The sequence below is a fragment of the Symsagittifera roscoffensis genome, chromosome 1 (assembly GCF_963678635.1).
Source record: "Symsagittifera roscoffensis chromosome 1, txSymRosc1.1, whole genome shotgun sequence".
Classification (NCBI taxonomy): Eukaryota; Metazoa; Xenacoelomorpha; order Acoela; family Convolutidae; genus Symsagittifera; species Symsagittifera roscoffensis.
The window spans coordinates 83,222,534-83,247,961 of NC_087062.1; the positions used below are offsets into that span (position 1 = coordinate 83,222,534).

The 25,428-nt window shown below is 38.1% G+C and overlaps 2 protein-coding genes across 2 annotated transcripts in view; both read right to left on the reverse strand.

Moving 5' to 3' along the window:
• Positions 1-276: 276 nt before the first annotated feature.
• Positions 277-1,522, reverse strand: LOC134857115 (4-hydroxybenzoate polyprenyltransferase, mitochondrial-like). The gene has a single exon (XM_063873483.1). It carries the CDS (start codon positions 1,508-1,510, stop codon positions 338-340), a length of 1,173 nt encoding a protein of 390 aa, XP_063729553.1. The 5' UTR covers positions 1,511-1,522; the 3' UTR covers positions 277-337.
• Positions 1,523-9,274: 7,752 nt separating this feature from the next.
• The window catches only part of LOC134851205 (probable small nuclear ribonucleoprotein Sm D1), a 107,116-nt gene continuing 90,962 nt past the window's right edge, over positions 9,275-25,428 (reverse strand). Inside the window, exons 2-4 of the mRNA XM_063867188.1 lie at positions 10,189-10,234; positions 9,657-9,934; positions 9,275-9,529 (exon numbers count right to left, since the gene is read on the reverse strand). Coding sequence (XP_063723258.1) covers positions 9,438-9,529; positions 9,657-9,934; positions 10,189-10,202 — 384 coding nt within the window. The 5' untranslated portion in view covers positions 10,203-10,234 and the 3' untranslated portion in view covers positions 9,275-9,437. The remainder of the gene's footprint in view (positions 9,530-9,656; positions 9,935-10,188; positions 10,235-25,428) is intronic.

Consider the following 25,428-nt stretch of genomic DNA (forward strand, 5'->3'; position numbering starts at 1 on the left):
GCATTTCGTAAACAACAGCAAAAATCGGCAAAAGCGAGATGTTAAATGCAACCAAAAACAAAATAAGGAAAGAAAATAAGTTTGGAAAAACAAAAAGAATTAGCCAACTTTATGATTCGAACCACCTCTAGAATACAAGTTATTTTTTTTTCACCACTGCATAAAATCAATAAATAGCATAGCGCCTTCTAGACTGAGTGCTCCTTACAGAAAGAGCTGCTTCAAAAATTTTCTGCTTTTAAAAACTGGACTCGCTCTACTAATAAGACCAAAACGTTCTTTCAGAGAGTTAATATTTTCAATTTACAATAGCGTTCTCATAAATTATTATCATTTATCAGAAATAAGATCCCAACATCACAGCAGTAAAAATTGCAACCGCTACTTTAGTATTGTCAACAAATTTTTTCATACAGTCATCAGCATTGTCAGGTTTCAAAGTTTGGACTTGATTCAACATGAACAAAGATGCCACTCCGACTCCGAAGTAATAACAACCTCCCATCTCCGCCAGTTTTCCGGACAAAAATAACCCAGTTGAAGTCGCTGCTGCGAATCCTAGCAGATACTTATCAACATGTGGCCCAAATTTGAGAGCGGTCGATTTCACTCCGATCAACATGTCATCTTTTTTGTCCTGAAGAGCATAAATTGTGTCGTAAAATACGGTCCATGAAGCCATAGAAGCATACATCGCACAAGCTGGCAAACTCAACGCACCAGTTGTGGCTGTAACGCCCATTAGCAGTCCATAATTCATACACAGACCGAGGAAAGCTTGAGGGTAATAAGTGATTCTTTTCATATAAGGATAAGTGCCTACTAAAGGTAACGCCAGTAGGCCTAATCCAACAGTTGCGTTATTGAGGCTGAGCAAAATAGCTAAAGCTGCTGCGCTTTGTAATCCACCAGAAATAACAGCATGTTTGATAGTCAAATCGCCAGAAGCTAGAGGTCGCGACATCGTCCTCTGGACATTTTTGTCCAACTCGCTGTCCCAAATATCATTGATAGTACACCCGATACTCCTCATAAGAATAGCACCCATACAGAACTTAGCCGATATTACTAATCCCGGAATACCCCCGGATCCTAAAGCCAGCCCAGTGAGACCAGGCCAAAGCAGAAGCCAGTAACCTACTGGTTTGTCTACTCTGGCTAGTTTCAAGTACGGTTGAATATAAGTCGGAGCATTTTGGACTAATTTTTCCCCGGCAGTGCTCGTAGAATCAACTCCATGGTCCTTCAAAATCTTCGCATACGATTTCACACCACCTGTGACTGAGGTCTGTACAAATGACAGTTGTTTCTTTAAGTAATCTTGATCAACCTCCTTATCGTTGTTTACTCTTTCAAAGAATTTTTCCTCTGAGGATTCGAACTTCGGTTTGGCCGACTTGCTTCTACATTGTACCACACTGCATGCCTTACAAACGCTCACAGAGTTGACGACGCTTTTATAAGACATAAGCTGCACATTTTGGGCGCACCATACACTTCGCAGTAACATGCTTCGCACAACAGTTCTGAAATCAAGGTTCTCTCAATTAGACAAATTACTATTTTGAGCCCAAAATCAAAGTTGTTGTTGTTAGCCCGATATTTGGGGCACATCGCGTATGAGTACGCATTAGCTTTAGAAGCGTTTTAAAATTCTTGTTTACAAAAATACTAAGCTGGTTAAAATCGTTTATTTTCAGAAAAAACTTGCTGGAGTTCCTTTTTAAATGTCTGTGATGTATGGGCGTAGTTTTTAGTTTTTGGGGTAAAAACAATTAGCTTAAAGGCACGTAAATTTTCCAATCTCAAGCTCATCTGTTTTTTTATTATTTAAGTTGGGATTCGATTCTGTTCGAGCTCACTGTATCAATTTTAGACAGGCGAAGCTGAGCTTCACGAATTCGAGACAAAAAATACACCAGTGTTCACACATACATGTTGAAATCCAGAATTCGGTAACTGAAGATTTAGTTTTAGCGACATATTTATGATTTTCGAAATTTCATATTTGAGAAGATTTTGTTCAGAGAAAAAACGAATAATACACAAAACTCATTGCAAGCTAACAGACAAAAAAACTTCAGACAAAATCAAAAGTGTTGAAAAACCACAATTACAAAAATTTTGTATTTTTGTCTCGAATGATGGTCTATTTGAGAAAAATACAATCGGCGGCTAAAAAGAAGAATCATTCAGAAATATTAATCGACCGGCAACTGAGCCAGCAAAACTTGGGTTAAATACCGTTGAGCCAAAAACAAAATTGTTACCATGAAAATCTTTGAGCTAAAAAGTCTGAAATTCTCAGAATTTTATCCTTCCGTTTCAGGAGGGTGGTCATAAAAATATTTTTTACTTTTTATCAAACTTCAAGCGAAATTGGAACACTACAACGATGAAACATGCCGAAACCAGGGCTAGTAAAATAACAAATAACAAGAAAAAAATAAAAATCTGGCCGAACTTGAACCTAGGACCCTTACCGTCCCAGCCGTAGTCGTTGCCTCTAAGCAAAGTGTGCCGGAAAAGCCAAGAAAATTGATTTTATAAATCAAGCTATCAAATGATTTAGTTAAACAAGGTATTAACCCGAGAAAACGTATAATTATTCCGGTTTGATAACACTTGCTAATCACAAACGTAATGATGTCAAATCACAGTTTGAATGAAACCAAAACTAATTGGATCTGTCCCAGATACAATCTTACACAAAATTTTGACAATAATTTATTAAAGTCTAAAGCTTCGCGAGTTTTTCTTTTTACACTCAATGAGCAGTTTCAAAGAAGTTTATATGATTGGAAAAAATAAAAAGCGTTATTTACGATACTGACGTCTTCGATTTGAGCGATACTCACGCTACGGTACTTCAAACCAAACATTATTTGTACAGCTTGTAGCATTAAAATTTGGAAAACTTCACATTTTTGGCCCAATCAGCTCATCTTCAAACTCGTTTTACATGAAACTGGATAAGTACAGAATATAGTCAATGCGCAGCAACTTCAAGGCTTTCAATCTCTCTGCGAAAGAGCTCGTATAGTCACAAAGAACGTAACTGTTAGCAATTAGTTGAGGATGTTCTAATAGTTGCATATCGCCTTTGTTCGTAAACCAGACTTGATATCCCTTTGACCATAACAAAAACATGGATATCCGGTTACTGTGCAAGTAGCACAGAATGTTCCGACCATAGTCTTGAAAAATACAAAAGTCTTTTTCAAATTAGTGTGGTTTTTTCTTGGTGGTGTGATAAAAAAAATCTGAACGAAAAAGAAATTAGGCAAATGATAGAAATTAGGCAAATGCGACAGTCATAATCAAATAGGTCAATTATGTAACATTTTTTAGAACCTATTGAAAACCTGCACGCTCACCTTATTAGCTCTAAAAAATCAAAAATTTCAAACCTTTTTCAGAATCACGACTGAAAAGGTTTTTGTATGACATTAATTGAGGTACCTGATTTTGCATGGAAAACAAAAAGAAAAAACTTAAACACAGCCGAATCCGAATACAAAGTTCCACAACCTTTTTCAAATGGTCGGAAAAATAAGTTTGCTCATAGTAATCTAGTGAAGCTCTAGACATTTATAAAATTATATAAAAGTCGGCCCCAGATTTTCCTTTTTTTGAACAGGTTTTTTACAGTAAGGGGTGTAACCCGTTTTAGGGGAACCGGGCAGAACTGGAGTGGACATTTTTTTGTACGCAGAAGCAGAAAACTCAAATACTCACCCTGTTATGCGGATAAGTTGAGCCATTTTGTTTTTTAGCAGGGTTGCCCCACAAGTCGTCAACTTTTATGGTGGTTTGGCTTCAATGGACTATTAAAGAGGCGGTGTATGTCATGTGGAATAGCGTTACAGTTTCGACTTTAGTTTTCGGTTCTTGTAATTCAACTTCGGTAGATAGCTACCCAATTGGGTGCTATATCAGAGTTGAGCATGAGTGAGCATGAACTTCTGAGAAAGCTATTTCTTCTGAAGCTATTCCCGGAGTTAGAGAACGCATCAGTTTGTCATGTTTGGTAGCGCAATTTTTCTGTATATTGAAACACAGAGGCGAAGCTGAGCATCGCACCACTTGCGATACAACAAGTATAGGGTTTAAACATCAAGAGACTTAAGACATATCAAAGACTTCGAACGTTGTTATCGTGGAAGAAATAACTCGAAAAACAAAAAAAAATGAAAATCAAGTTCTTTATGATTAAATATATTTAATTTTTTGAAAGGGTTCCAAGTGGCGTTAAACTTTGAGCGTTCAAAAACTTAAGACTAGGGCCAAAGAACTTATAAACAAAATCAGAAATTTGTAGAAACAAAAAATTAGGCAAATAAGCCGACAGAATTAAAGCCAAAAACCAATTACCTGAAAATCAACTTAAATTGTTTGGCCCAATATCCACAAAAGACATTAATGTACTGAAATCAAGGTATTATAGACAATTGGCAAACTGAACCAAGAGCTTAATCGAAAGACGAAAAAATCATAAAATCGATGCTGAAGCGTAATATCGATGTTTTTATCGCTATATAAACAACCAGATCTATCAAACTGAATGAAGATACTTTTGAAAAAACATGCCCGGACAAAAGAGTGCAAAATTAGCATCTGGACAAAGCTTACCAAGTGGTAACAAAACAGAAAAAACCTCAGCAAATACCTCCTTACCCCTCAAAACACATACGCACAAAAAGTTTTTCGGTCATCATACGACGCAATAAGAGGCGTCTAGGTCAACAAAAAAGCCGAAATCGATTAAACCGAAAAAAGACAAAAAAACGAAGTTTCAACAAATCGAGTTGGTAAAATTACAACCAATGTAAAAATTTCGAATTGGCCAAACCTTTTTAACGCGACTTGTTACTGATTTGGTGTGCTGAGATCAACTTCAATACATTTTTGACGCTGCTACATTATTTTTTGGCGTGTGTTGGTTTGGTAAGTCTCGACATTGATTATGTAGTGGTTATACCGTTGTGAATGATGACAATCAGCTAGAAATTGTTTACCTAACAATGAACTTAATTTTTTGACCGACAGTATTTCGCGCAGTTTTGAATTAAAAACAGAACAACACATTAGGACACGGAGAAAACTTTCTGAACTTTATTGTAATTTAAATCACGGCCGAAAATCGTCAAAATGATACCAGTTTCGATGTCTACGAGTTATTTGAAGTGCTTGCTTTTTGTGATAAACCATACTCTAAGCCAAGGTTCCTAAGCCATACACCAAAATATTCATATATTTGTTCGATCTTTCGAATTCAGCAAACTAATGTAAGTAAAAAAAAACTGTTCCTTAAACTTCAGCAATTTTTCAGCGTAAAATGAATTTTGTAGACATACATTACGTGTAGACATTCATCAGTCTTTTCGGATGATATCAACATCAAAAATGCCCAAAATACACACGGCAGGCAGTTGAAAAAATTGGACTGAAGAATTTTTCGCTTTTCGGACAGTTTACTAGACCAAGCTGCAATATCTTACGGCTCTTACTTTTCGAGAAAAATATGATAAACATTTCGAGATAAAAAGCCGAACTCGAGATCAAAATATACAATAATTCAATTCTGCTCACACCTAAGCGAAGTTAAGCTTCGCATAACTTCGATACTACGCAATCGCAGCATTGCAAGATAGCAACTAGCAAATGAGATTAGCTTTCCCGAAAGAAATGAAAATTCAATTTCAGTAAAGCAGTCGAGAAAGACAACTTCCAACATTTATTATGCTTTTGAAATCAGCAAGCGGCCCCTAAGCCGACAATAAAGAAGTAGCCCATTGAGCCGAAAACAAAAAATGCCATAAATATTTGTTGTACCAATGAAAAGATTTGAACATTTAAGTTTTGCTAAGCCAAAATGCACTTCGCAAACACAAGCAAAAAAAGGAAAAAAAATCTCTCAAAAGCATAAAGAAAATAGAATAACGAAAGAGAACAGGTAAAAATAAGCATGGGCGAATAAAATTTGCTATTAGCCGGAATCAATTGCCCTTTAGGGAATCAAACTTCCACCTTGGAGACTAGGAGTATCTTCGCATCTGCGCTGCAATTGCTCGAAAAGTTGATAGCACCAGCTACCAATAAAGCAGCAACAGTAACTACTATATTGACCAGGCTATCACCAACCACCAAATAACACTCAAACTAATTCAATGTGACAGATATAAACCTCCAAGCTGTTGATTAGGATTCTCATGTCCTGGCGTCTGCGCCACGATTGCTAGAAAAAATAGGAGCCCAGCTGAAGCTGGTAAAGTCAGTTTGATAAAACTCAAGAAACTGTGAAGTGTATGTCAAAAGCAACACATGCGACTAGTAATGCGTAATTTTTCAAAATGTGTCAAAGTCAAAAATTGGACATTAACAAAGTCCATAAACAAATTTTCGGAATTAGCACGGTCGCTTTTGAGAAATTGGACGTAAAAAAGTATCAAAACATCAAAAATTCTTTAATAAAAAATTCTTTAGTCCAAAGCAAAATTCTCGCCAAAATTATGAGAATTTGATTATGCGGGTGGTACCACTAGATCTTGATATTAGATTGAACCCTTATTCACAGACTTAATCATGACGTAAACCGAAAAAATCATAACGTTTCGAAAACGAACAAACTTTGAAAAAGAAATGGACTTCAAAGTCAATTATTGCTCTTCTATATGCATTAGGGCAGATCCCCTGTGCAGAGAACAATCTCAGTGCCCATTCATTTGATTGAACCTTTCGACTGAATCTCTGTTTTGGCAGTTGTCGGGAAAGTAGAAAAATTTCGGAAAAACGGTCTAAATTTCTAAGATTTTTTCTGAACTTAATTTATTTTCCAAAAAAAAGGGCGTAGCTGCTCAAGCTGACTAAGTTGCTGCTTCACTTTCCTTCGATTGATACCTTTATGCCTAATTTGGCAGGGTAGTTTTAAAGAAAAATAAAATTTAAAAAAAACGGTAAGAACTTCAAAATGATACAATTTATATTGCTATAAGATTTTTCTACATAAATTGTATCACACAGGGAGGATTCCAAATAGCGGCTCTTATGATTGAAACCTTGATCTCTAATATTTGGCGGAGCATTTTTTGAGAATGAGTAAAAATTTAAAATTTGGACATTTTGTGAGACCATAACTCATTGTCTGTAAAATCAAAGGCGTAGCAGCTTATGCAAAAATCTCCAGGACATGTTCTTTTGGTTGAACACTTCACCTCAGATTTTACCAGTAATTTTCGAAAGAAAAAATCTCAAAAGGGGTAAAAAGTTCCCCTACTGAAATTTTCGAAGGTCTTCGGGCAAGAAAAAAGAGACTAGCAGAATATGCGGCACACAGGGTGTTTCCATCACTAAAGGTATTTGCATCGGTCATGCAGGCTTTTTGCATTGCTATTTCTACCATTTGTGTAAAATTAAAGGTGCCACAGAATAAGCACCAATAAATGCGCCTTGCGTTGGAAACAAAAAAACTAGCATCGTAGTATTACACAACGCTTCGCATGTGTAAAAACTAAACTTTTACAAGAATGAGCTAAATTTTTTATGGGAACAATCAATTTTACCCTTAAAAGGCACAGAATAAGTTGAAAAAGCCGATTAAAGAAACCAAAGTTAATTAGGTCGACTTAAGTTTTGGGGCGGAAAACAACCAACAGATAGGAAAAAAACTAGGGAAAAAACAGACTTAACTTTTGAACTTCAAGGAAAAATATATGCCCCTGAAGCGCTTCCAATTAATATTTTAAGATAAATGAAATAAGATAAATTTTAAGATAAATAAATAACTTAAAACGATCAGTTACACTTTAGCTGCTCGATAGTGGAGTTTGCTTTCCTTTTACAAAGAGGCGAAGTTGCATTTCGTATACACAAGCAAACATATGACCGATAATATTACTGGGAAAAACTGAATGAGTAAAACTTAGTGTCTACAAAATTTCATAATTGACGCACGCAAATTATGAGTCTACATAATTGCTAAGTGACGCAAGCCAATTATGACTCATAAAGTGTACCAGTCAATTTGAAAAAAAAGGAACTTACCAACTAACATGCCTCAATTTATAGAGCGGACGCATTTTCATTAGAACACGAAAAAGTTCATTAAAAACAACCGACCCTGTCCAGGTTCGATCCCTCTTATTTTGTTTGGGTCTCCTTCCCTACTTCTACGCTACCGATCCATGATACCTTGAAGCTAAAGTGCTATTTGTAATATAATAGTCTGTGTTCATATCCTTAGCATTGGCTGTACTTAATAGCTAGATCAAAATGAACACTTTCAAAATAAACACACTTTGTCGCAACAATTGCGTCGCAACAATTTTTGCGACTTAGGTTGGGAAAAAAGTTCATACGATAACAGAAGCTTTGCTTGTGTTGAAACAAAGCAAATGGACTGAACTTTAGAAATCAAAAGAAAAACCGCAAAAAGGTAACTTTGAGTCTGAACAAATTTTGACTTTTCCTGAAAGAAACGCAAAAACAAAATTATCATGACCTATATAAGAGTCTGAACTACGTTCATCGACTCCAAAAAGCAAATTTCGAATAGGGCAGATATTTAAAATGCTAACATGCACAAAATTTGTCGTTAGGGTTAATTGGTTAACAGAGAGTTCCAGGAAAAGTCCAGATGAGCCCTGTGAATAAATTTATGTACGGGAAAAAGTCTAGTACCCGATTTCAAGGGTTAACATCAAACCGAAAATCATCACGACCTATATAAGTCTTCACAACGTTCATTGATTCCATACCAATTTTTGGGCTAGGAAATTTATAAATTACAAGAGTAAATCAACATACTCTCAATTACAATGAAAATTGGTTACAGTTCAGTAAAAACCGTCATGTGCTAACTAAGCCGACAGTTATTTTTCCATGAAAAAAAAATCAATTTCATACATACAGACCTTAGGGTGCAAAAGCAACTGCGTTACCTCTAGACCAAGAGGAAAGATGTTTATCACAAAAAATTAGGCACTTATACGTTGCATCTTTTCCACTCTTGTTATAAGATGGTATAACTCGAGCATTAGTTGGAAGATACTTTAAGATACTTTAACTGTTCGAGAAATGTTGACGCGCTAAATTTAAAAAAAAAAACAGAGCTTCCAATAAAATTTCATTTCTAGCTTTTCCAATTATGAACTTTTCTTCAAAAACATTACCCACCTAGACTTTCGACGCAGCAGGATATGTGAAGCAAAAACTACGCTTTTAGTTGACGAATGTACCCATTTGCCCGCTACATAATAATCTTGATTAGAACTACTTCACAAAAGAACAATGAATTATTCAGTTGAACATAAAAACATCATATCATCACAAGTATATTTTAGAGAATCGAAAACAAATAGCATTTGACAGTTTGAAGAGAAACATAAAAAGAAACGCGAATAAATATGTCGCCATGACCGTCTATGCAACAAAATAGCTTATCGACCGCGTCCTCCTCGTCCTCTTCCACCTCGAGGTCCACCTCTTCCTCGCGCGCCCCGTCCTCTTCCGCCACGGCCAGGCGGTCCACCTTGAAAATCAAATTTGTGATTTTTTGAAGAAAATTCTGATGGTACAAAAAATTGGCCAAACAACCATTATACTAAGTGTAACCATTATTGAAAATTTGAACTTCTGCCTAAAATCTGATAACAAACCTCGTGAACTTCTCATGCCGCGCCCTCTGCCTTTAGGTGCATCGTCTACAAGTAAGGTATCGAGAGGCAGACTATCTGGGAGTATGTAATGTCTGATGTTATTGCCTCGAATCGATAAAGTGTCCATTATAATTGGCTCCTGCTTGTTCTTCAGAGTTAGCCTCACGTTGCGCAGATGTGTGTTCATGGTCATGTCTACTCCTGTTACTGTTCCCTGGACTTGTGACCCGTTTTTCAGCTCTATTGTTACTGTTTCGTGATTCAGCTTCATCAAAAACCTAAACAAACTTACCATAATATTATTTCATTCGCTATAAAGTTTCATTTTTCAATTCGAACGTAAATAATGACCAATTTAAATAAAAAAACCTCATTTTCCATTTTAGCTTAATGATGCTGACTGCAAAACACGCAGTTTTAATTTACTTTGATTTCAAGAATTTTCGAGGGTGACGAAGATACCAATTTATTATGGTATGAGATGAAGCAAGGTGCAGCAACAAAGACACAATGCAGAAACAAAAACACTCACCTGACAAGTTTCATTTTGGTAGACAAACCGACACCCAAATTAATCTGAAAAAAGCGGAACTACTACTGCTACTACTACAAAGAGAATTATACCCTCGAAGAATTTTTTTAAAAACTAAACTACAAAAGAGGCCCTTCCGTTTAGTTACGGTAAGTGCATAAGCTGGATAGGACCACAACAGCGTTATAAAAATGCATTAATATCAGCAAACTGTATCATTTTATCAATGAAGTCATATATCAGCATTAAATGCATAGTCGTAATGTTAATTTATCTCAGCCGTCCTTCCTCTACAATAGCGCTAATTTAGTTGTCGAAAAATTGAACTTCGCGCAGCGATCTGCACCCCCTTATACAAAGTATGGAGCTTCTCAGGAGCACGAAGCTTATTTTAGTTCTTATGTAGTTTATCGATTCTGGTTGGTAGCTTTCCTGTCTTCTTTCACTTAGTTTTTCGGCTAATCGCTGCATCGTCCGCGTGGCTGTTGGAGCAGCGCCACCGGTGCATCCAAAAATTTGCGGGCAGAAGCTACTCTGCTCTACGTTTAAAATTCTTTGCTGATATTTGGAGTTCTTCAGCGTTTCGTGATATTTGTATGCGATGTTTTGGCATGGGGGTTGAAAATTCCCTTGAAGAATAAAAAAGCAAAAAAGAGCGAAAAAGATAGGACGGTATTTTTTAAGCAGATCGGTCTTATAGCAGATTCAAAATAATTAACAAGCCAGAAGACAAACATCAAATGCGGCATAGGCAAGAAGAACCCGCTGTTTCCGCTTCGCTTAAATTCGGCACGAGATTTATTAGGCATTAAATCAGTTTATGTCACAAAACTGGCTGTTTTGATTAGATTTTATCGAACAAAAAATGATATATTTGTTTTTTTTTGGGAAGCACTACCGCCTATTACTTCGGTCAATCAGTTGCGTCACTTAAAACTCCTTCTACTGAGCTGCCAATCAAATTCTGTTGAAACCTTCAACAAAAATTTCAACACAGAGGCGAAGCAAAGCTTCGCAACGTCATACCACACGAACATAGCATTGCAAAGGTCACGTAGCAAACATTAGTCAAGTCATAGAGTAGGCACGTCGTAAGCCAACCAGAATCGATAAAAAAAAAACAGAGCATGTTAGCTTTCTTATCTCGATTCTGATCGGCTTACGATAGGCTTTCCAAATGATTCCAACCGACTTCTATCTTGCGTGGCAGGATGCTATATTGAAGGCTGTTCAGTCCTGTATTTGCTTGAAACGCAGGAAGAAATCTAACTTACCATTTCATTTTTCAAGTCACTCAGTTTATTTCAGTTAAAATGTTTATAATGAGAACGCGTAACATGGCTAAAATTTTATTTGTTTTACTCCTCAAAGTTATCTTGAAACGCAGGAAAAAATCTGACTTACCATTTCATTTTTCAAATCACTCAGTTCATTTCAGTTAAAAAGTTTATACTGAGAACGCGTAACATGGCTAAAATTTTATTTGTTTTACTCCTCAAAATTATCAGGAGTTCAGCGCGGTTAAAACAATTTAATCGAAAGACAAAATTACGTTGTTATCCTCTTTTCATTCACTAAATACCAATGTGTAACATTCGCCCGGAAGTAAATACGACTGGCTAGCGTGTAAACACAGCTTCACATTCTTTAACTGTCTCTACCAACGCCAGTACAATGTGTGGTCCATTAACATCGGGTCGACAAAACGCTATTGGCCAATCCGCGCAAATTAACATAGTTACATGCAAAAAGAGTGAGTTTATGGCTGGGTCTCCCCGGACCATGAGTATCCCCAGACCACGATGTCACTACTAAAAACAGGGCTACTACTTATTATCATATTACGATTGTTTCTGTTCAGTAGATAAAAATCATAATATCCATCGGATAGGGAACAACCCTTTCCCTCAAAACTTATCGTACTAGAAAAATTGAGCTTGATGTTGACTTAACAATTGATTATTCTAGGAAGCTAAAATTGCTTAAAAAAACTTCAGTTTGCGGTCTTTCCCCGAGACTCTTCCGGATTCCTGAATCCGGTCAAAGAGGTCTTCTTGAAGATCAGGAGGGGTATCAAAAACCTCCCAATAGCACACCTGATTCTCGGAAATTGCCCCGTAAGGATTGTAGCTGCACAGTTGTTATAATTCTGAATGCTCTTCCGCTAACATTTTCGACTATAATTTCTGTCCTCTCACTCGTTAGCCGCACGTCTGTATTATATCTTAGAATACATCCCTTATCGCTTTACAGAGAGATGCAAGATATTCTTCTTTTCAGTAAAATTATTCAAGGAAAGTATAAGGTTTTATGGAGAGAGGCATCAACGAACAGCTCAAACAAACGTTCGAGCAAGAAGAATCGTTTGTACTTCAAAAAATTCGATTATCCTCCAATAAACGAAACTTCTGGCATCGAGTTAGTCTCCTACTTAAACGAATTGGCAGCCAAGTGAACATTTCTGGAGGAAGTGTCCAGTAAGAATTATCAGACTTTCACTGGAACAACTTTATGTCTTTAAAATTGATTGGTCAAAAAATTTTTAAAGCTTTTTCAGATATTTTTGTCATTTTCAGACATATTTGTCATGTTTCAGTTTGATGATGCACAAAATGTACAAAACGGTTTGAATTTTTTTAAAAAGATTTTTATTAGATTTTTTGTTAATTTCTATTCCTTTATAGCGATAAGCTATAAGCAAACTGTTCTAATCCTTCAAAAAATCAGTCATTAATTCGACCTTTTTCTTTTTTCTTTTACCATTTGTATAGAGTTTTAATACCGCTTCTTGTTCATTATGTCAATAGTGTTTGTACTAAAACTGCGATGATTGTAGCTGCCAGCTCCCTTTCGTACAACCTGAGAGATCTTGAGTGAGAGGAACGGAGAGAGACGGAGCAGAAGGTCCACGCAGTCCCCGGCCTTTCTTCGATCCTAAATACCTTGAACAGGGTGAAGAATTTGCGAGTATTGTAAAAACAACAACCTGTGGCCAGTAAGCAGATTATCCTCTGGCACGATGTGCTGAAAAGCAGCATATCATCCCATCGCACTAACAACAATACGCGCTGCCCACTTGATCAACTACTGACGTATCTACAATCGAAGCGAAAACAAATAAGTCCCATTGTCTACTGCAGGAGAGCGCTTACTCACGATATTCTGGAGCATCTGCAAAAGACATAGATAATCGTCATAAAGACAACGGGAACCTAATTTCTAGAAGCAAGAGACAAAATCCTGCGGTCCTCAGAGAGTATCTTCAACTGCACCAGTCAAGCAAACTAGAATTGAAGCCGCTACGGGTGGTGCTGTCCCATCGAGAAGAAATGCCAGGCGTTTTCTCAAGGATACGGGCAAAGACCAAGAAACAATCGCTGCCACACCGCCGCAAAGGCGTGGAGGGCAGAGGTGTTGGCTGGAGACCTTCAGCTGGAACTGAACGACCAGTAAGGGGTAAAATTTTGTTTGGGCTGTTTTTCTTTATTGATTGCCATATGAGCATAGCCAGCGAGGAAGAACTGACCGCAATTTTGCTGCTACCACCATTCCTTAGACTGGTCCTGAAAATAAAACTCACCTGGAAATCAAGTTTTTGAGCAAACTTTTTTACTATCACTCTCTTCCGCTAACATTTTCGACTATAATTTCTGTCCTCTCACTCGTTAGCCGCACGTCTGTATTATATCTTAGAATACTTCCTTTATCGCTTTAGAGAAAGATGCAAGATATTCTTCTATTCAGTAAAATTATTCAAGGAAAGTATAAGGTTTTATGGAGAGAGGCATCAACGATCAGCTCAAACAAACGTTCGAGCAAAAAGAATCGTTCATATTTCAAAAAATTCGATTATCCTCCAATAAACGAAACTTCTGGCACCGAGTTAGTCTCCTATATAAACGAATTGGCAGCCAAGTGAACATTTCTGGAGCAAGTGTCCAGAAAGAATTATCAGACTTTCACTGGAACTACTTCAGGTCTTTAAATTTGATTGGTCAAAAAAATTTTGAAGCTTTTTCAGATATTTTTGTCATTTTCAGACATATTTGTCATGTTTCAGTTTGATGATTTACAAAATGTGCAAAACCGTGGGCAGAGGTGTTGGCTGGGGACCATCAGCTGGAGCTGAACGACCAGTAAGGGGTAAAATTTTGTTTGGGCTGTTTTTCTTTATGGATTGCCATATGAGCTTAAGTGCTCATAGCCTGCGAGGAGGAACTGACCGCAGTTTTGCTGCTACCACCATTCCTTAGACTGGTCCTGAAAATAAAAATCACCTGGAAATCAAGATTTTGGGCAAACTTTCTTACTATCACTCAATGAGTTCAATTTAGGGTACCAGGCAAACTTGCTTTTTATCACTTAATGGGTTTAAATTTCTCATCCTATAAATCGCTACTACAGCCATCTATCTTGTAATTTCACTTTTCTGTCTAAAAAAACTGGTATCTCATTCTCATCAGTTATTATCTTATTTACTGGTCGCTTAACCAACTTCCTGTCCGGGTTCTAGATCCTTATTAGTCCATTATTAAGGTCAATTGTGACGTTGAAACACGTGATGAAGTCACGCCCCAAGATGAACTGATCCAAGTCGTCCAGGTTCTACACCACGAAAAAAACTCATCCAGAGGCTCCGTCCTCCCATATGGAAATCTGTTAATGGAGTTCTCCCGACCACATAGATGGCTCCGCGGCAGCCAATCTTAAAATCATGGGTATCAAGTCCTCCCTGATGAAAACCATCCTTTCCCATGTCTTAATCGGCATTACACTGACTACTGCTCCTGTGTCTAGGAGTCCTGTTACTCCGATATTCTTTCCATCGGGGTCTAGCAGATGTGCAACCACATCTGATTCGTATCCAATGTGTACATCATCTTGTATGGTGTCATGACCCGTTCTACGAACTACCGCTCTACACGATCAAAAAATATCTGTCCTGTCTGGCCATTGTCTGTCATGAGGTAGGTCTTGGTTTATTTATTTGTTCAATCCACGAGCATCACTTGATATGGCCCGTGAACTTTCATTGTGTCGAGTGCCACCAGTCGTTAAGAAGGCTCGCACTTCCCTCGATTCAGAAGGTGGCTCTGCATGTCTCAGATAATCTGCATAAATGTCCAGGTGCATTATATTGAGCTCTGAAGGTTCACTCTGATTTCTGATTGCCTGATGTCCCGAAAACGAGATGATCGACTGTATCTTACTGTCGCGTGGCACCATCCCGAATGTCTGTCCTGAGATCACATTCAAATACGTGCTCAAACTGCTTGGTGCCTTCGTTCCTTCCATCAAAGATGCTTCAAAGTCGTTGAGCTGATCTTGAATTCTCTCGTTCTCCAGTTCGAGCTTGACATTTTGTCCAATTTCCATTGTTGCCAACTCCTGCTGAACCCTCTTCAGGCATCTCTTGCCCTGGCTTATAGTCAATCTTAAAGTCATTAGCTACGGTTTCAGGTTCTTTTCCGCTTGTTTCCTCTAACACGGCTTGCATTTTCTTCGTAACCAGCTTTTGTGGTTTCTTTTTCCTCTGCGCTTCCGCCTCGCTCATCAGGCGTGCCTTGCTGAATTTAACGCCTGACAAAGATTTCTCGTTCCTTTGGTGCTTGATATCTGCCACAGCATCTCAAAATTGTGGACAGTCTGATTTCAAATGACCCTCCAGGTTTGCAAAAGAAATACTTGGGGCCAAATTTTGCAATCACTCCTCTCATAAAACTTTCATGACCGATGTCCGACGCGTCTTCATATTCAAGGCTACAACCTATCGCCTTTATGTACTGTTGATAGGTTGGGCATGCTGATATATGATGGTCTGTGGAACTGCAGTTTGCACAAAAGTGTCTCTTGTCCATATTATCCCTGGACGTGTACCAGTTGTTACCCTGGTTTGCAGGTCCTTTGTTAAAAAAGCCATAACTGCTTTTGTACTAACCTGATTTCATCGGAGGCTTCAAAAACAGATGTTCCTTGGATTTTTGTCACAGCTCTCCCGGTGTAGGTCCATTGGTTGAAGGAGGTGTGTAGTTTGTCGCTAACATTGTCCTGAGCTCATCGTTCTTCACGCCATCAACGAACTTTGAAGCTACTGCCAAGTTCATCCTGCTAATTGACTGGTCCGGTTGAATGCGCCTTCCCAGCATTTCTAAGTCATCTGATTTCATCTTCATGTTACCTTCGTTTCTCGAAGCGCATCATTTCTTGGTGCTCTTGCACTCAAGAGCCAAAGCGGTTCATAAGTATCTCGAAGACTTTCTCGGCGTTGTCCCGCTGGTATTGCTTTTTGGCCATCAAGCAATTCAGGGCTGTCCCTTCCAAGTTGCTGGTGAGCGCATTGCATTCTTGTTTTACTGTCAAGTCTTCTTCCTTAAAAAGCAGCTTCATGACTTTTATCCAGGTATCTATACACCCGTAGGATTCATCCTTGAACCATCTCGGTTTCTTGAAAACCCTTTTGGACTTCTCACTGCGCTCATTGGTCATGGATAACCTTACAAGGAGCGTCTCCAGGGACAAGTTTAGAAGTTGCATCCAGTGAACATCGCTTTTGATCGTTCTTATTTGTTGTTTGATGCTCTGGATTTTCCCTCCTGTCGGACTCGCTGGGCTGAGCTCTTTCCTGGTTCAAATGGTTCCAATCGGCGCTTAAATCAGTTTATGTCACAATGTTGCACCCCGTGAATATCGCGTTTAATCGTTTATATTTGTTGTTTGATGCTCTGGATTTTCCCTCCTGTCGGATTCGCTGGGCTGAGCTCTTTCCTGGTTCGAATGGTTCCAATCGGCGCTTAAATCAGTTTATGTCACAAAACTGGGTGTTTTGGTTAAATTTTATCGAACAAAAAATGATATATTTGTTTTTTTTTGGAAGCACTACCGCCTATTACTACGGTCAATCAGTTGCGTCACTTAATACTCCTTCTACTGAGCTGCCAATCAAATTCTGTTGAAACCTTCAACAAAAATTTAACACAGAGGCGAAGCAAAGCTTCGCAACGTCATACCATACGAACATAGCATTGCAAAGGTCACCTAGCAAACATTAGTCAAGTCATAGAGTAGGCACGTCGTAAGCCAACCAGAATCGATAAAAAAACAGAGCATGTTAGCTTTCTTATCTCGATTCTGATCGGCTTACGGTAGGTTTTCCAAATGATGCCAACTGACTTCTATCTTGCGTGGTAGGATGCTAAATTGAAGGCTGTTCAGTCCTGTATTTGCTTGAAACGCAGGAAAAAATCTAATTTACCATTTCATTTTTCAAGTCACTCAGTTTATTTCAGTTAAAAAGTTTATACTGAGAACGCGTAACATGGCTAAAATTTTATTTGTTTTACTCCTCAAAGTTATCTTGAAACGCAGGAAAAAAATCTAACTTACCATTTCATTTTTCAAGTCACTCAGTTCATTTCATTTAAAAAATTTACACTGAGAACGCGTAACATGGCTAAAATTTTATTTGTTTTACTCCTCAAAGTTATCTTGAAACGCAGGAAAAAAATCTAACTTACCATTTCATTTTTCAAATCACTCAGTTCATTTCAGTTAAAAAGTTTATACTGAGAACGCGTAACATGGCTAAAATTTTATTTGTTTTACTCCTCAAAATTATCAGGAGTTCAGCGCGGTTAAAACAATTTAATCGAAAGACAAAATTACGTTGTTATCCTCTTTTCATTCACTAAATACCAATGTGTAACATTCGCCCGGAAGTAAATACGACTGGCTAGCGTGTAAACACAGCTTCACATTCTTTAACTGTCTCTACCAACGCCAGTACAATGTGTGGTCCATTAACATCGGGTCGACAAAACGCTATTGGCCAATCCGCGCAAATTAACATAGTTACATGCAAAAAGAGTGAGTTTATGGCTGGGTCTCCCCGGACCATGAGTATCCCCAGACCACGATGTCACTACTAAAAACAGGGCTACTACTTTTTATCATATTACGATTGTTTCTGTTCAGTAGATAAAAATCATAATATCCATCGGATAGGGAACAACCCTTTCCCTCAAAACTTATCGTACTAGAAAAATTGAGCTTGATGTTGACTTAACAATTGATTATTCTAGGAAGCTAAAATTGCTTAAAAAAACTTCAGTTTGCGGTCTTTCCCCGAGACTCTTCCGGATTCCTGAATCCGGTCAAAGAGGTCTTCTTGAAGACCAGGAGGGGTATCAAAAACGTCCCAATAGCACTCCTGATTCTCGGAAACTGCCCCGTAAGGATTGTAGCTGCACAGTCGTTATAATTCGGAATGCTCTTCCGCTAACATTTTCGACTATAATTTCTGTCCTCTCACTCGTTAGCCGCACGTCTGTATTATATCTTAGAATACTTCCTTTATCGCTTTAGAGAGAGATGCAAGATATTCTTCTATTCAGTAAAATTATTCAAGGAAAGTATAAGGTTTTATGGAGAGAGGCATCAACGAACAGCTCAAACAAACGTTCGAGCAAAAAGAATCGTTCGTATTTCTCCAATAAACGAAACTTCTGGCACCGAGTTAGTCTCCTATATAAACGAATTGGCAGCCAAGTGAACATTTCTGGAGCAAGTGTCCAGAAAGAATTATCAGATTTTCACTGGAACTACTTCAGGTCTTTAAATTTGATTGGTCAAAAAAATTTTGAAGCTTTTTCAGATATTTTTGTCATTTTCAGACATATTTGTCATGTTTCAGTTTGATGATTTACAAAATGTGCAAAACCGTGGGCAGAGGTGTTGGTTGGGGACCTTCACCTGGAGCTGAACGACCAGTAAGGGGTAAAATTTTGTTTGGGCTGTTTTTTCTTTATTGATTGCCATATGAGCATAGCCTGCGAGGAAGAACTGACCGCAATTTTGCTGCTACCACCATTCCTTAGACTGGTCCTGAAAATAAAACTCACCTGGAAATCAAGATTTTGGGCAAACTTTCTTACTATCACTCAATGAGTTCAATTTAGGGTACCAGGCAAACTTGCTTTTTATCACTTAATGGGTTTAAATTTCTCATCCTATAAATCGCTACTACCATAAGCCTTATACAATCTCGGTTTCTTGAAAACCCTTTTGGACTTCCCACTGCGCTCATTGGTCATGGATAACCTTGCAAGTAGCGTCTCCAGGGACAAGTTTAGAAGTTCGAACGCTTCGGCCATCGCTGTTGCATCCCGTGAATTTCGCGTTTGATTGTTCATATTTGTTGTTTGATGCTCTGGATTTTCCCTCCTGTCGGATTCAATGGGCTGAGCTCTTTCCTGGCTCGAATGATTCCATCTATAGGAATCACCTCTTCTACTCGCTTGTGCGTCTCGCGTAGGTCGTTCGGTCGAGATTAGCCTACTGCCAACCTCCTCTTATATTCGTGGGAATCCTAGGCTGATGACTCCCAGTGGCGTTACTGGACGCGTTACCCCTTCATCTTTTGTACCATACGCCCTTCCTCTGTTTGGATTCTCGTTTACTTCACTGTCAGCCTTCTGCTAGCCTCTCTCGAGTGTGTTCATCTATTTCTAGATCCGCTCCTGTTTACCAGGAGTCCATCCAATCTATCCATTATAGCCTGAGTGCGTCTTTCCAGCCTTGCGTCTATCCTTGTATCGAGAGTCCCAATACTGCTCTTGTTGACTCCGAAGTTACTCCAGATCACCTCTCAATCGTTTCTCTCTTTCTTCAGCCTCTTTTATCATTCGCGACAAGTTTCTGGCCAAGTACTCATCCGTACTGCCCTTTAATTGTTTTTCGCTCTTACTAACCTCCTGTCTATGGCAATTTATTACCTTGCTCAGGCTTTCTCTCTCAACATGAACTGCTCTTTCTAATTCACTCATTCTTATTGAATTCTGCTTACCCATGCTGTCCAGAATCCTGGCCAAGGCCTCTCCTATTGATGCTCCGTTGTCTACCAATGGAGTCACTAGTGGTGGCGTCCCCTTGCTCGTGCCCGGCAGCTTAGTACTAGTCGAAACTCGCGCTGTTCCTCTCTGTCGCGGTGATCCTTCATAATCAGCCTCTAGTACCCTTAGTGTGGTCTTTTCTGATTGCATGTCCGAATTGATGACTTTCCTGAACTCTCTTCGCCTTGTTTGCGGGTGCCTCGTTTTCAGGAGTCGAGCTGCTCAAGTTTTCAGTAGTCGAGTTTCTTACTTCCGCCTCACTTGATTCGCATGCTACCGAGTTGTAGCCTGACCACATATAATATTACCACAACACGATAATGTCCGAAGGTTTTAACTAACAAGTGACCACGAATCTTATTAAGTTATCAAAGTGCAGTGTTTCCAATTTATGCACAGCAAAAAAAAACATTATATTTTTGATAAAGTGCCAGCACAACCTGATGATGTCAAAACCTTTGAAAGATATTGCACTCACTCCAATCAAAAACAAAAGTTACAAAAATATAAAAACATTTATTCAACCTGAAGAAGAAAAAAATGTATGTGTATTGCGATTGTTCTGTCTCAATTTATTAGTCAAACTGGCTTCCAAACCAAGAAATTTCTCTGTTCAGTGCCGCAGTAAATAGACAAAACTTGAAGACAGTTTTTTTTCTATAATATGGGACTATTGGACTCACCGAGTTCAGTATTACCAATCCACATTCGGATTGCCCGAGCTTGACCCTCTAAAACTTTTGAGGCAACCACTATTCTGAGAAACAATTTCGGATTCCAATTCCAAATAATTCACTGTCGAACTTATTTTCGGTTAGATTTAGAGTTGCGAATTTCTGAGTTTAGAACTGTTTTGGTTTTACTATGGTCTTTTCAGTTTTTATTTAGTGGCAGGTTACCAGTGCAGTCACTGGTTTTCTGTCTGGTTTGAGATTCTTTTTCGTCCTAATAATAAATACTATTAATTTAGTGTATGGTTTCTGTTTATGTTTGCAAGGAAAAATTTCTTAGAGTCCTCTGGATCGGCGTTCAGGGGCAAAATACAGGACCCCTCCCAATTGAGACCGCCCCGTGTTGCCCAAATAGAACTCCTCCGATCCGGGACCCCTCAAGATTGGCAGAATATGACTCTCAGGGATTGACAAAAACAAAACCCTACCGAATTGGGACCCCTCCTGATTGGCAAAACATGAACACTCCGGATTGAAGCTAAGCTGGTTATTTAACAATTTTCCTTAACTGTGAGGGGTCTTCTGATGGACCTCTTTCCGACTTGACTGTCATTTTCCAGGTTCAAAACCCTTTTTTCAATTCAATTTCATAAAAAAGTTTTATTCAACCAACGCTATCTTTTGAGAGGGGTATAAGGGCTATCAAAATTTTTTTTTCAAAATGTGAAGGGTCCGTCTTCAAAAACCTGTTGTTTTGCTAAACAATCAAAAAAGTTTTCATTGTTCACTTTCTTCGAAATTGATTAGCTTGTGCTCAAGCTTGCTTAATTTCTAATCTGACGGTACAAAAATGAATTGAATCGGTCCAGTGGTTCTAAGGTTGTAAAGCAAAACTTCTTTTGCGCAAATTTAAAATTTTTTCAAACATATAGCTTGGGCCTAACTTTTTCTGATGTTCTTGTCTTATTGACCTAAGTTATTTTGATCCGAGCTCAAAATTCCTTTATTTTATTAGTTCAGTGCAAAAAAAAACGTTCTAAAACTTTGTCAAAAACAAAACTATTTGATTTTCTCCGGATTGATGAATTCACTAAATCAAGCTCGTTAAATTCAATTTCACTGGGGAAAATTGTTGGCAAACAAGTTCTAAAACCTGTCGATTGTCTAGTGTATGTTGTTCGAACATTTTTTTTATAACGCTAACTTAAGAGTTTCAAAGTTTTTTTAAAGTTTTGTGTTATTTCGTTTTTCCAAACATCACGAAAAGTCGGATTTCGGTATCCAATTCGTCTCAACCACGTCCGAACTAAATCCAATCCGTTCTCTAGTTTTATTAGTCGAATTACGATGTAACTCACTAACTTAGTGCTTTTTTTGTTTCGAAAAACAACGATATCTCAAAAATCGCGATTTGTTGGTGTATCAAATTATAACTATTTTGACCCCTAAAAACGGTCTGTTTGACAGAAAAATGGTATGGGAATAATCATACTGGGGGTATAAATAGTGGTAACAATAGTTTTATACCCCTCCGAGTCCGTTCAGTATCAGAATTAAGGTGCTTATTTCGGACATTCGCAACTCGGTGGAGGGTCACTACAATGGAGTCACTGTCGAGCCCCCGATAGAATTATATCGTATTTTCTGTACCAAACAGGATGCAAAACTTGTTAACGATCAAAACAGTCTATTGTTGTTGTCCTTCAGACCCTTCCTGCTGCTTCTTGCACTGCTTGCTGGATCAGCCTTCTACTCCTATCACTTGAACCCTCCGAATTGAGCATAAAATAGCCTTAACGTGCTTAAATACCCAAACAACTCTACAATTCAGGCTCCAAAAAATGGCACAATTTTGCTCGTAACGGTCCTATTTGATATAAATGCGTCTATTAGCAATATATCTAACAACCACAAACGGGAGGGTCGGATCACATCTCGTATGAGGTGATGATTTCTACTGATTTAAAAAAAAATTTCTCTTTTTGAACCTATTTTTTTATGTTTTTGGTTTGTTCTTAGGTACTATACCAATTTTTGTTTGGTTTCTTGTTTATCTTAAAGTGTTTTTGATCATATACCGCTCAGGGAACGACAAGACGACCCCACCCTTCAGGATACGTGATTTCTGGGTTTTAAGTATGTTAAAAAGCTAAATCTGGGAGTCCGTAAGGCTTCCGCGTTCCAAACCACCCGTATGGCTCTTGGTTAAGGGCCTTATTTAGAGCATCCGCTCGGCGCGGAGTGCTTCGTTAACAGGTCTGCCGATCATGATGTTAAAATAATAACACCCAGGAACGCCATAAAAACATATATGCATAATTCACCCGGAAGTACAAAGTAACGGAAAAAAGCTAGGTTAAAAAACGACTGGTGTGTGGTTCATTAACATCGGGTCGACAAAATCGTTACAACTTAAATGCTATTGGCCAAACGGCGCAAATTTACAAAGTTACATGCAAAAATAGTGAGCTCATGGCTGGGTCTCAGTATCCCCAGACCACGAGGTCACTCCTAAAAACAAGGCTACTACTTATTATGATTTTACGAGTCCTTTGATGATTTTCATTTTTGTGGATATGGTCATTTTTATCTGTTCAGTAGATAAAAATTATCATATCCATCGAAGATGCATCAAACCTTTCCCTCAATTTCTAGCTTCTCATACTGTGAAAATGAACTTGATGTTAAATCAACTCAATTCTTGACATTCCAGGAAGCTAAAATTGCTAAAAGTCCAGTTTGAAGTCTTTCCCCGAGACCCACCCGAATTCCTGAATCCGGTCGAAGAGGTGTTCCTGAAGACCAGGAAGGGTAGCAAAAACCTCCCAATAGCACTCTTATTCTCGGGAATTTCCCCGTGAGGATTGTAGCTGCTCAATTCGGAATGATCTTCCGCTAATACTTTCGACTATAATTTCTATCGTTTATCTTGTTAGTCGCATGCCTGTATTTTATCAGCAAAAATCGTCGCTCTAATTTTTGCGGTTTTAGTGTTTGCATAAAACAAAATCGTTATGTGTCAGGCACGCCTAATTCGAAAATTTAAAAAATTTTTCTACGCTCCAAACTAACCCCTCCAAATACGTTCAATTGATCGATCAACACTACTAATCGTTCAAAACAGCCACTTTCAGACTGAACGGTTCCTAACAAAAAAAGTTCGTTGAAAAATTCGAGCACCCAGCAACTCCACTGATAAGGCGTAAGCTGATTTGGACAAAGGCTTTTTTAATCTGTTTATAGCGATGATTCTTTAACATATAAAGGCGGCTCTGATACTACTATCATTAGCTTACGTGATTTATCATTTGGCGAAAGCGATATAAATTATCTTCTCAAGCAGTTGCAGCTGAACGCTTGCGTCCGTTTTTTCTCATGCTGATGCGTTCGCGTCCATGACATTTGTTCTTTTTAGCCTCATCTCCTTAAAGTGCTTATATTATGCCGTTTCAAAAATCTGATTCGAAATCAGACGTTTCAAAATACCGAGGCACTAGTATTTTCTAGCGCTTATCGCGGTCTCGAAAAACTCCTTTCCAGTTTCATAAGTTCACAAGGACGTCAAAAACTGCATGGTCCTGTCTAAAAAAGCTAGAACGTTCAGTCAGACAGTTCTTAGAGTATGTCGATAAAATTCACAATTGTAGTCATGCAAATGAAAGCTTTTGTTCTGTCCATTTTGCATTCAAAAGGCATTTGACTCCGAGTCGCATAACCAACTGCTCAGAAAACTATCTGGTCTTGGTTTTGACGATCAGTTCAATAATTTACTATCATTTCATCTGTCCAATCGAAATCAAAAAGTACGCAAAATTTTTTTTTTGCTATATAGTTTTTATTCCCAATGGTGTCCCACAAGGAAACATTCTCGGAATAATATGTTAATGTTTATAATAATATCAATAGTTTTCCCAAATCAATCACTCATTCTTTTCTGTTCTTATTTGCTAACGACCGAAACTACTGTTTAGAGTCACCTGTTCAGAAAACATTTAGTCTGACAAATGTGTGGCCGGGAGCTGGCCCATGCAAAATGGTCTCAATTTCCATCTAGCTAAAACAAAACTTAAATCGAACGGTATTTCATGTTATAGCATCTTTCTTCAGGGTCTACCTTATATTCAGATGACCATCTTAAAGACGTTGGAATTTATATCACCCCCACCTTATCATGGAATCACCTTATCTCGTTAAAGCTCGAAAAAGCAACAATATTTATTATTTATATTGTAATATTCAATATACACTTGTGGAAAAGTCAAACAAAAATTGAGGTTTTTAATCTCTAAAAAAAATCGAAATTTAGGGACCATTTTTACTTTGAGTTTTGACAAAATTTGTACATGGACCGAAAGCAAACAAGACTGCTCGTATCAGGGCAAAGCCCTGAATGTTCCGACTGCCTTTTAAGGTTTATGGAGCAGCAATAACATTAAAAATTTCAATGAAATAAAACAAAATGAAAAAAAAATGCCTAAAATTTGAAATTTTTTATACAAATCATCCCCCACACGCCATATAAAGTACAAAAGGATAAATTTCGCTCCTTGTAACAAACCAATTATGGCAAATAGGCTTCTTTTAACCAATTTGGAACGATTTCTAAGATGGATTAACTCTCCGCTTACGCGTTAATAACGCAAAATATATCGCGCGTTAATTGTCCCAAATTGGCCAAAATG

Coding starts and splice junctions, on each gene's coding strand:
- LOC134857115 (XM_063873483.1), bottom strand. CDS start 1,510: ATGTTACTGCGAAGTGTATGGTGCGCCCAAAATGTGCAGCTTATGTCT.